Below are 12,854 nucleotides of genomic sequence, written 5' to 3'. Positions count from 1 at the left end.
TGCAGATCCCCAGTCCGCTGAAACTGGCGTCTACGAACATTTCTGAGCCGAATCAAGAGTTTGGTGTGGGAATCAATTGCTTGAAACTTACCCCTCACAGGAACTCGTCGAACGCACTCTTCGTCAGCCATGGATATGGCTTGATGGAGACCCTCCAGGGCCCGGTCGATGTCCTCCACTGTGTCGAGCGGTGGGTTGTCGTCGATGTGGCGGTCGACCACGCGTCGAAACTGGACCCAGTTGACTCGATGGTAGTCCTTCCGCTGGCACGGTGCAGGGGCCACGTTGTAGCCCAGCTCGGTCAGCACCGGTTGGTGGTCCGAACTCAGGTCGTTGACGGCAACCGGCTTGGCTAATCTGGTGTTTGCCAAGAACAGGTCCAGTGTCGATGGGTTGCCCGTCGGTGATGTGAAGGTTGGTTCGTCCGGAAACCAGACGGAATAGAGACCATGCTGGGAATGGTCGAATAGCAGGCGGCCGTTCTGGTTCTGCTGGTAGTTCCGCCAGGCCTCGTGCCGGGCGTTCAGGTCCCCTCCGATTACGAAGCGGGCATTGGTGCGGGTTATGATGGCAAGGTCGTTCTTGAACTGCTGTGCTGTACCATTGCTAACGGTACATTGCCGGGGGCAGTAGACAACGATGAACCGGACGTTTCCGGTCGATGTTTCCACCTCAACGCCGACGGCCTCGATGATGGAAGTGCGGTAGTGGGGTAGGGTGCAGTACTTGATGCCTTTCTTGATGATGACCGCGACACCGCCCCCCCTGGAGCTGGTGCGATCAAGCCGGACAATGCTGTGGTCGGGCAGCCAGAAGCTGTCACCGGTCTTGAGGTGGGTCTCGGTGAGAAGGCCCACGTCGATGTCGTGCTTGCGGAGGAAGTCTGCAAGCTCAATGTTTTTCGCCCCTACGGAGCGAGCGTTCCAGTTGGCAATCTTTATGGGTTCACGGTCCATAATTAGTGACGAAGGAGATGATAGCTTGGAGCTGTTGTGTTCTTGTTGCGCAGGTGCGCTTGATGATGATGGCCTGGGCCAACAGTGTGACGATCTCATCCGTTGACAGCGGAGAATCGTCTGTAGCTTCACCGGTTGTACCGGCCAATCCCGGAGCAGGGGGATCCGTCGATGGCCCGGAGGCTTGACCGGGTACTGCAGCGGCAGCCAACTGGGCAGCAGCCAACTGTTGGTTGAGCGGGAACGGCGGCAACACTGGAATTGGCCGTGATTGGACCGGTGATAACGGAGGAAAGTTCTGCGCGTTGTTTTCTGGAATGCCGTCAACGAGCTTAGGTACCTCATATTTATACCTCTAGCTATATCAAAATTCCCGAACCAATCAGATTCCGTTTACATACGGTCTATCACGCTGCACGCTCACTCGATTCTACTCATTTCTATTCCAGACTAACTCTATCTACTACACACACTTAAAATCAAAATCTGTCCTCGGTAAAATATATTACCGTAACAAGTTCAGTAAACTGAAAATTTGCCGAAGTTTCGTAAAACATATAATCATTTACCAAGCTTCGTCAATTGTAATCACTGAGAATCAGCAAAATAATTTAACGAACTATACGGTATTCACATTTGCTTTGCCAAAAATAATTTAAATGTATGTCATCGAAGACGGACACAAAAATAACTGTCAGAATATAATTAGGTTAGGTGCGCATGAAAATTTAAAAGTGGTAGCGTTGCAGTTAAGAAAAATCAGTGAGAAAGATTGAACGGGTGCCCTGGATGAATCTTCCTCTACGGAAGAAGCAGTATCGACAACCAGAGACTAGATGTCCGATTACGAGTACTACGAAGAGGATGAAGACGACGATCGAACGTCCTTCTACGGAACGCTAGATTCGAAGCAACCAGTTTCTAAAATTCCTGGCTGCTGCAATGTGCCGAAACGTGCATTCCCGGATACCTGCTAATGACCACCATCTGCGAGAAGGTGCAAGAGGTGCCAGATTACGTCGAGATTATATCCTCCATCAATGATATGAAGTTAGTCGTCCTGTTGCTGGTTGGTACCATTTTGATAGGTTTCTGTTTAAAAAAGTGTTATTAATTTCTCTTGTAATCCCTTTCAGGTGGATCTTTTCGATCTGCCGTGCTCTATCTGGCCGGGTCTGTCTGAAATTCTTGGACCCAAACGATCGATAATCGTCGTCGTGAACAAAGTCGACCTTCTTCTTCGGGACTGCCCCGGCTATCTGAACAACATTCGGAACAACTTTCGTGGAGGCTGGCTTCACTAGAAATAACATCAAACACGTTAAATTTACGTGTAGCTCATCTCGGCTACGGAGTCGAACAGCTGATCACTAAAATCCACTGGGTAACACGTGGCGACATCTATCTGGTCGGATGCACCAACGTCGGCAAGAACTCCCTTGTCCGGTCCGATCTGTGTAAAGTCAAAGCAACCGATCTGATCCAACGATCCACGGCTTACCCTTGGCCCGGCACGACTCTCAAGATGCTGAAATTTCCCATCCTAAGATTTTCCGATTACAGGCTCTATCTTCGCTCGAAATGAGTTCAGTCCGAACCGAAGAGGAAAAACTACGCAAGCACCAAGCCAGAAGCACCGGATCACCCAAATTTGACACTCTCATTAGTCATGTTGGTCAAACCTTCGCCGACGATGTATGGTAAGTTCTGACTATTTATGGCTAGATTGATAGCCATCTAAAGTTTTTTTTTTAATTTTTCGTGGAACCACCAACTTGAATAAAAAAAAAACAAAAAAAAAACGAAAAACAGCCAGGATTCACAAAAATATATCGATAAACGGTAAGCATTTTTTCCGAAGGATTGACAAAATTTGACAGTTGTGGTAAATTTGGCTTTGCCGATCTCACGGCAATTGAATGTTTTACCGCGATGTTTGCCGAAGGCTCGGCTGTTGGATCCTCGGCACTTTTTTTTGCCGGCGAAAAAATTTAAGTGTGTTTACCAATTTTTGGAAATCGACGAATCAAACGATTGTCTCGTGATGGAACTGCTTAAGGGAGTCATAATGTCATCGTTGAGTAAGGAGGTCCAGGATAGTTTCAGAACAGCAGCTGTGACATTTGGTTTAGGAGCGCTTGGATTTTTCTATTACTAGTTATTGGAGTACTTCAATTTGGCGCTTAATATCAATAGGTTAAGGACAACGTTCAACAAAGTCTCATTGACGCCACACTACTTCATGTTATTAGAAACTTATTCGTCTTATTCGCATTTCAAGCTTATTGCTTATCGAATATTAGCTTATTACGTACTCTAATCTCAACTTAGTGTTCTAGATGCACTTCAACAGTTGTTAGTTGAAAGCTTTCGATGCCTGTACCATTTTTGCATTAGTATAATTGTGTGGCAAGTACAGTCATACTCTATGCCCAGGGAAGTCGAGAAATTTTCCAACCCGAAAAATTCCTAGCATATAAAAGATCACTAACATAATGGTAAAATTGAGCTTTTGCCGTGTCAATTCTTCAAAGAAAAATAGAATTCTTCTTACAAAACTTTTAATCGACATTTATTCTATTCTTCCATTAATTTCAATATTAGAGAGCTAAGAAGAATTTACTCCTAAAGACATACAGTAGATACAAGTAGTCTTCAAAAGAAGATTCTCTTTCATAACGTGTATCTAATCTAATCTAATCTAACACCAACACAGCCAGTTCTTGAAAGCATTCTGGAAAATGATATATATACCTACATAATTTTTCTTGTCTATTTGATATGTGTTTCATATCGAAGATGCGTCACACATATCAAAACGGCCAGGCCTTCTGTGCAGCATTTAAGGGGCAAGATGATTCAGAAAACATCGGGCCTGTTTAAATTGTAGATTTAAACACGATGCTTCAGATCCAATAAATGGATGAAACGTGGACATCTCATACCGTACGTTCCGATTTTGGTAATTATATGATTGGTTGGTCGTTGGAAGCATCAAAGCTAGAAAGGTTAAGTGATGCTCCATTTTCTTCTGACGGTTGGGGCATGAGCACTAACTCTTGTTCTAGCCTATTATGACTTATGGCTATTGCGCCATTCCCAACAAACATTGAATGTTGAATAAGAGCTTATTCAGGCAAACATAAGCTACTTCAGCTAAAAAATAGCTTATTCAGCTGTTAATCAACTCAAATTGTTTGTTGGGTTATTCGCTTTCTGAAAAGAGAAGAGGGAAAGGAAAAGGAGAAGGACAAAGGGAAAAGGATTATGTGAAATCTATGAACATAAACAATATTTTTTATTTGAAATATACAATATAGAAATACATAACGGCGCGGTGGTCACTACCCGAGTCTTGTTACTATTATCAAGTCATAAAAAGTAACAACACAGTTCGAAAACAGTAGTGTAAATTTCTGTCACTATGATGCACATAAATGGAGCGTCACATATCATACAAATTCACATTACAGATCGTGTAAATTTATCAGTCGTTTAATGAAATATTCTAAATATTGTATGCAACCATTCATCTTTGTAAGCAATATATCTAGGAAGTTGCTAGTTCACGTGAAAAGGAAGTTTACATGCTTCAATTTTAGCATGCATGGATATTTACATCACCATTAAAATTCATAATTTTTTGGTGTGAAGGACCAAAATGTGATCCTTTGATTACTGGATAATCCTGATTCACTAGTTTGAAGTTGTCCCGACTAGGGTTCGGTGGTAGATCTTATACCAGTAACGCACCACAACAAGGTGATCTCTCAACGTTACTGGTTTGAAAAGATAAAAATTTACAAAATGGAACGAACTCACCAAGTTTAGCCAATTGAACCTGAAGGCTGCCTGACATGTGTTGATGTAGAAGTCCAAATTGTAGACGAAGCTTGACGATATTTGACATTTTTCCTGAGCCCGATGGCCGCCATCTTGGATTCGTTAATTTAATTTTCGATTAAAATAAAATAACACTTTATTACTACATAATCCAGATGACAGCCCTATCGGCAACCGATATTGTGTGTATTAAATATGGCGTCTGACATCGATTTTCGGCATCTACGTTATGAAAATTCCCATATTTTAGTTCTGAAAATTTCCATATTTTAGGGTATTTGACACTTTTTCTCAAATCGGAAACCACCATCTTGGATTTCACAATGGCATCGGATATTGATTTCCAGCTTCTAGACATTACCCTGATTCTATAAAAAAAACTGTATACATATATATTTGATAAAATTTTACATATTTTTCAAAATTTCAAGAATTTAAAAATGGCGTCGGACTTCGAATTTCATTCGCTAAATGACATCCCGATTCCAAAAATACCCATATTGATGGGTATTTGTTAGTATTTCCCACTTTTTCGTATTTGACAGTATTTCCTATTTTTCTTAAATCGGAAGTCGCCATCATGGATCATTTCCGGCCTCTAGATGACATGCCGATTCCTTAAATACCATTATTAATAGGTATATGACAGTATTTCCCACTTTTTCTGACATCGAAAGCCACCATCTTTGATTTCAAAATGGCATCGGATATCGATTTTCAGCCTCTAGATTTCATTCCGATCCCAAAAATACCATATTGATGGGTATTTGACAGTATTTCCCACATTTGTTTGAACCGGAAACCACAATCTAGGATTTCAAAATGGCGTCGCATATCTATTTCCAATCTCTAGATGTCACCCGATTTCAAAAATACCCATATTGAAGGTCGCCATCAGTATTTTCCCCTTTTTCTGATATCGAAAATCGTCATATTGGATTTCAAAATGTCGTCGGATATCGATTTTCAACCTCTAGACGTCACCCCGATTAAAACATTACCCTATTGATGGCTATTTGGCAGTATTTCTCACTTTTTCTGAAAAAGGAAGCTGCCATCGTAGATTTCAATATGGCGACGATCATTGATTTCAGGCCTATAGATGTCATCCCGATTCCAAAAATACCCATATTGGTGGGTGTTTGACAGTATTTCCCACTTTTCCTGTTATCGGAAGCCGTCATCTTGGATTTCAAAATGGCGTCGGATACCAATTTTCAGCCTCTAGACGTCATCATCTTTTATAAACTGGAAGCCGTCATATTGTATTTTAAAATTGTGTCGCATATCGAATTTCGATCTTGAGACGTCAACCCGATTCCAAAATACCCATATTGATAAATCGTTGTCAGTCTTTCATACTTTTTCTGGAATCAGAAGTCATCATCTTGAATTTCAAAATGGCGTCGGTCATCGATTTCCGGTCTCTAGACGTCACTCCGAGTCCAAAAAACCCATATTGATGGGTAAACAAACCACCCGACAACGATAAATTTTACATCCACGTGCACCGATCTATGAGCATGCGTTCAAATCAACCGAGTGAACAATCAACAAAAGTCAGAAAAACTGCGTGAATTTGGATTGAACAGCTTCGCTTCAATGCGCAAGTAAGTTCATTTGACAATGAAAGACGAAATGAACACTAGTCAAGACTATACAAACAGCATGAAAACTGATCGTAAGTGGATCTGTTGATGTTCAAGAGCATCTGCTGGAAGAGAAGACAGAATGACTTTCAATTGAAAGTGATGATTGACAGCTTCGTCGTCGCTTGACGATTATCGATTGAAAGTGACTTTGTTGGAGCCTGCTTGGGAGTAAACCCACGATCTTCTTCTCAGTAAGCAAAAGCGGCAGCCACCAAGCAAGCCGAGCTCCTCAATTTAAACCTTGGGACATAATTTGGTAAAGTTTTTATGAATACTAATAGAATTATAGTGCAAACAAATGAAATAAAAAGGAAGAATCTCACCCGAATGATCTGTAATTAGCCCGCCTCTTCGTGATTCTTAAGATCAAATGTTCTCGCAAATGGAGATCCATCTCCTTGATCCTGATAATAACAAAATCAGTTTCGGAATAAACGCACCGTCATTGCAGCATTGTCGATGAACCTCCAGATGTTGGCTCACGATCCCCGTTCCGATCAGCTCTAACTGTCCCACTCTCAGATTCAAACATTCCAATACGCAAAAACACATGTTCGCAAGAAACTTCACAATTTGTTAAACACGAGAGCAAAATTCAAACACCTCACTTCTTTAACGCGACCTACTTCGATCCAAACAAACGGGAATTTCCCAAATTTTCACAACGACGGACAGGCGGCGGAAGAAAAAAAAAAAAGACACACGTTATTTTCTCCAGTTATCGGACAGTTAATGTTGTTCCATTTTATTTAGCTGTTTTTTTTTCCATACTTTGTTGTTGTTATAATACATGAAAAATCGTGAGTGTGTATTTTTGTGAACGCCATAAATTAAAAAATATTCCTTGTTACAATTCTTCACAGAATATGTAGCGCTAGCATTCCTGGTCTTCTTGCCTTGCATTTTTTCCCAAACTCTTCCCTTGCTGAAAAGGTTGGATGTTTTTTGTAGATTTTTCTGCCGTTTTTTATAGTAAAAACTTTTGCTTCTTACAGTTGTTTTTATGCACGTTTTGTTCTTTTTCTTCTTCATTTTCTTCTTCTTCTGTTGGTTTGTTGGTTTTTTTTAGAGTAATAATTTCCATATGATGTTGTTTTTATTTCCGTCGCAGGACGATGTCGAGTGTTCTGCGGTATTCCTCTTGGACGTCTCAAGTTGTTCGTCGACGGTTTGCTGTTGTTTGTTCTTCCTTTTCAATTTGATTCTCTCGTCGCGTAGTATGAATGCGTAAAAAGACATTTGCTGCTCGCTTGAATTGTTTGCAAATTACAGTTAAAGATTTTCTCCTTACATTTTTAGTTTTGGTAGAAAGGATCTGATTGGAAATTGGTTTGACGCGGAACGTGCACGGCCGCCGGTCCAAAAAAGCGAGTCCACGTGCCGTTCCAGAGTGTGAATCACAAAAACTTCAATCGGGATGTGTACATTTATAGAAGTGTTGTTTTGCAATATTTTTTTTTGTTCGATCTCCTTCCACTGATTAGCGTTTTGTTTGTTTTGTCTTAATTCTTCGTATTAGAGGGGACACAGAGGCATAGAATAATACAATTCGGTTTCTTTTTTAATATTTTTCTTCTTACGTTTTGGAACAAACGGTTTTTGTGAGTAAACATCGTGTGTGAAAGCCGAAAAATTTCGAAGAGAAAATGAAACCAATCCGCGGAAGAAACCTGCAACTGCTTCTCTGGCAGCCCTTCTTCCAATGACACGAAAACGAAAAACCCATAAATGTCGCACTGCTGCTGCTGCTGATGCACGAATTTTTCTCTCAAGCTCCCACAAAAAAACAGGTGAGAGCTGTCAAACAGAATCAAAAAATGCTCATGTTGTGTTCTGTTCGTTCTGTTTGACTGTATTTTGTATGATTTGTTGTAGCTTTTTTTGATGCGTAATTACAAATTACAAGCGATTTAAAACCTTTCGCTGCCTGTTTTGTTTTTTTTTTCTCTAGTTTCGTAAAACAAAAACAAAAAATAACAATTTTTTTCTGTGAAGTGAAACTATTTATATTAACGAAGCTTTGTTTCATAATTTTTCGGGCTGTTTCCCAAATGGAAACAATTATCGGGAAGGGGGGATAAATAGAACATACATACAAACATGTATTTTGTTTCTCTCTTTTCTCTTCTTTCTGCGCTCTCGCTCCGGCGGCTCGGTTATCTTCGGCATGCTGCGCTGTGCTTCGCTTTGCTTCGCTGCCAGGTCTGCGAGAGAGCCTAAACGCCACAAAGAAAGTGTGTGTTTTTCTTGCAATTTCTTAAAGAAATGATGATCTCTTGCATTTGTTTGATCTGCTTCTTCTTCTTCTTTTGCTCTCTTTGTCTTGTGTTTTTTTTCTCTGCTTCTTTTGCTTCTTCTTTTTTAATTAATTAGTCAAAAGGAATTTCTATTATATTTAAGTGTGTGTTTTTTGTTTTTCATTAATTTTAGTTTGGTTAATTATCGCCACCCTCCTGTGGTTCATCACCGTCGCCTTGGGTGTCCGAGGTCCACAGGGTAAGGTTATCCCTCAGCAATTGCATGATCAGGGTGGAGTCTTTGTAGGAATCCTCGTTCAGGGTGTCCAGTTCGGCAATCGCGTCATCGAAGGCCTGTTGGTTTTCGGATGGATCCGTAGCCGTAAAATAGAAAAATATTGTGGGCAAGAGGAAAAAAATAAACAATTAATATCATCGACCGTTCAATTTCTATCCTCGATAGGTTAATAGAAACTCAAAGCTATAATACCGACTGTTAGATCATTCAATTCGAAGTAGCAAAATAATAAGGAACAGAAGAAAAATGATCAAAATAAAATACACAACAAGTCACGTGTTTCAGTTTCAGATGAGATTTGCCTGATTTTGGTTTCGGTTTCCGTTTCATTCAATGGTAATCTATTTAGAAGAAAACACACATCGGCTGCATTCCACTGGGATGGGGATCCAATCGGTTTTGGGTTAGTTTACAGTTCGGTTGGGTTCGGGATTTGGTTAGACGATGATAATGATTCGGGTGTCCGGAAAAGTAATACAATGAGATGTACTCCATTTGGCGTAAATTTGGCAAATATAAATATGAGTTGCCGGGGTGGCATTGAATTGAGTTTTAGCTGTGACTAAGAACCAGACATATCTATTGACCTTTTAATGGGTGTTTTTAATTGCACGACGCATTCGGCAGGGCTGGATAATTTCATGGTCGTCTTGTGAGGCTGACAGGTTGGTTTGGTCAAATTTGGTCTGATTTACTTTCAGACTAATAAAAGTCGTTTTAATCTACACACATACACACTTGGTTTTATTTGCTGAATCTCAGTAAATTTTGCCGAGATGTGCACAGCCGAGTGCTTGGCAATAATTTTTATTAAGATCTCAGCAAACATGATATTTATTTGCAGAGATTCAAGACTCAGCAAACCAAACGTCACTGTTGCTGAGATCTCGGCAACATATGTTTGCCGGGAGCTCGACTGTGCAAATCTCGGCAAATACAATTAAGGGTGTAGATTTGTTTTTGCCAGGATTTGCACAGCTGAGTGTTCGGCAATACGTTTTACTGAGGTCGCAGCAAACTTGACTTTTGTTTGTTGTATAGACGACCATTGAAACTTCGTATCTCACGGCCACCTTAAGAAAAGGCTTGATGATGCAGGTTTAAAATTTTTTTCGTTGTGAAGTATGGGATTGAAATCAGTGATGGCATAATAATCAATCAAATGATGTTTTTCCTCTCTCAAAAGCTTTCAATATCTCGAGTGATATTGGAACAAAATATCATGCTTGATATTGATTTTACAAGCTCCTTTGATATTGCGAGGCTATACACAACATGCAAAAATGCTGCTGCGAGTTGCACATCGTTTTCAAAGAAAGGGAAAGCATAGTTTGATATCGCTCTTTACTCTGCACCGATGGCAGACACGAAGTTACTGCTGCCAGCGGTGGTGGAAGTTTCGTTTCGTGTTCGGGTGTAAAGCATACATCTTGAAACTCAAACTCACCATAGTTTGGTGAGAATTGTAGCTGGTGAGTTTTATTAGCTTGTAATATCATCCGCAGTTGTTTGCATGTTGATTCTTGTCCACGAAAATCAAGTGAAATCAAATAAAGCTTGTTTTTTAACGATGACTTTACGGGGGTTAAAAAATCAAGGGCTACTCGATAGACGTGTTATTTAAAAAAAAGATATATTTGATGAAAGAACAAACAGATAGACTTCGACTTTTTATCCCCCACAGTAAAACCCAAATTGATTTAAAGTACCAACTTCATTCGAAAAATATAAGCGTTTTTAAAACTTTTCTTCAATACCTTGCCGTTCAAAATTTTGAAATCTGCATTATCAAGCCTTTCTTCAAAAAGCCGTGAGAGGTGTTCAAAAGGCCCACAAACAGATCTCAAATGAGCAAAATTTCGGACGGTGCTAGCATGAGAGCTGTTTGTCCCCCTTCTGCGCTAGTGAAGGATATCAAAACACATTTTATTGCTATAACGAGCTTTCATAATTTATCAATGACTCATGGCTTCAACCCCTTTGATTCCACTAGTCGGCAGTGTCTTACACCCTTGGACCATTTGCGATGAGTTTAACAGATTTTGCCTCGCTGAATTCAAATATGTACTCAGATTTTTTTTAACGCGCACAGTTTTTGAGAAAAACGAACACAAATGTTCGAATTTTCATAGATATTTAGTTTGCTTGTTCTGTCAAGTTAGATTTCTGATTCACCCTTTGAAAATAATGCTTCGATTTTAAAATGGACCTTGCTGAATCCATACGTTGGTTGGTTTTTTTAAGCATACACAATTGTTGAGAAAATCGAGTCTCAATTCACAAAAGTACGTATTTTCATAGAAATTGTGTTTACCTGTTCTTCCAAGTTAGTGCTCTTTAAATACGGCCGCTGCGAGAATTTTCAGCAGAGGCAGAGAGAAAGAGAGGGAAAAAAATCACCTTTAACCGCAGACTTGCTACTAATTGCTGTTTGCCACGCCGAGTGCAACCAAGATGTACTCGATTATGACGACTGGGTTTGGGGAGAACGTTTATTTTGTGAAAACAGTGATATAATTATCACTTATTATTTGAATTTTTTCCAAAGCTGTTTTATGTTAAATTGGATAAACATATTTATATCAGAAGACTCGTAGAGTTGTTTCCGATTGATTGGTGTATTTGAATTTTAGTTTCATCTATAACTGAAGCGTTCAAAACCTAACATCTTTTCGTGACGGTCACAATTTTAGATTTTCGAATAACCCCCTGTACCTTCCCGTAAGACATAGTCTGCGTCAAAACAGACAAATTCAGAATAATAAGCACGCTATTTCTAAACTACCCAAATTTGAGTAGGGTCTACAAATATTGGTCAAAAGCGAAGCTACTCAAAAATGAGTACAATAAGTTGGGATTGACAAGTTGAGAAATAAACAACATCGATCGGATTCAGAGCAACTTGTCTCTCCCAACTTGGTTTACTCATTTTTAAGTAGCTTCACTTTTGACCCACATAAGTAGATCCTACTTCACTTTGGGAAGTTTAGAAAAAAACGTGTGGTAAATGGAATGTTCGCAAATCAGGTTGAAATTAACAATCATAAAAATATTAAATTTTAAAACCAATTTTACATCAATCAATATCAATATTTGAGTTATGCAAATCTGAGTCCAATTTAACCAAAATCGCCATATTTGTTGCAGGATAATCAGTTGTGCAAATCTGGGCAAATACTTGCCGAGATTTATTTACTAAAACTAAGTGTGTATCCCGATGTGTAGGGAAACTAATTAAAAACAAACAGTTGTTGATGTAACTAAGAGTTGTAAAAAGATGTTTGTTTTTTATATTAAAAATAGTTTGGTAAATTACTAAGCCAAGTGTATAATATTATTAAAACTAGTAGTTTTTATTCGTTAAATAATTAAGAGCTCTAATTAACATACTTAACATGTTTTGTTGAAATTTGTATAGCTGATTTGCTCGGCACATTTGACATACTGAGATTTCTATGTGGAAATTGGCAAGATTTACCCAGCCAACAAACGAGAGTGTAGTTGAGATATCAGCTAACAAACATATATTTTGTTTAGACCTGATCGGCTGAACGAGGTTTTGCAAGCTAAATCGAGTATGTCGATAATCAATTCACTCAGGCTTGAGCTCGTTTTGCAGGTAAAATTTATTGGCATAAATTGATCAAATTTATTTTGATGTGTTCATTACAATTCCTTTATATTTGGGTTCATGTTACCCATATTCTTGAGTTTGTCCGGTTTTGACCGACTCTTGGTAAACTATATCCAGATTTGGATATAACGATCTTAGCGTGTAGGTTTTGACCTGATTTAGGTATTTCATTCTACTTCATTTGAATCGTGCAAATAAATAAAAACTGAAGGATCTTCCATAGTCAAAGATTGA

At 39.4% G+C, this 12,854-nt stretch overlaps 1 protein-coding gene across 4 annotated transcripts in view; it reads right to left on the bottom strand.

The window, feature by feature from the left end:
- Positions 1-7,156: 7,156 nt before the first annotated feature.
- 14-3-3zeta (tyrosine 3-monooxygenase/tryptophan 5-monooxygenase activation protein zeta) overlaps positions 7,157-12,854 on the bottom strand; it is a 52,059-nt gene continuing 46,361 nt past the window's right edge. For all 4 annotated transcript variants that reach the window (XM_065230181.1, XM_065230184.1, XM_065230183.1 and 1 more), the window contains exon 7: positions 7,157-9,042. In XM_065230181.1, the coding sequence (XP_065086253.1) occupies positions 8,887-9,042 (156 nt within the window). In that variant the 3' untranslated portion in view covers positions 7,157-8,886. The remainder of the gene's footprint in view (positions 9,043-12,854) is intronic.

Source organism: Ochlerotatus camptorhynchus, unplaced genomic scaffold (genome assembly GCF_037179485.1).
Source record: "Ochlerotatus camptorhynchus isolate MF236.1 unplaced genomic scaffold, CSIRO-AGI_Acam_v1.1 ptg000328l, whole genome shotgun sequence".
Taxonomy (NCBI): domain Eukaryota; kingdom Metazoa; phylum Arthropoda; class Insecta; order Diptera; family Culicidae; genus Ochlerotatus; species Ochlerotatus camptorhynchus.
The sequence above is the reverse complement of the archived record's forward strand: the minus strand, read 5'-3'. Positions and strand labels throughout refer to the sequence as shown.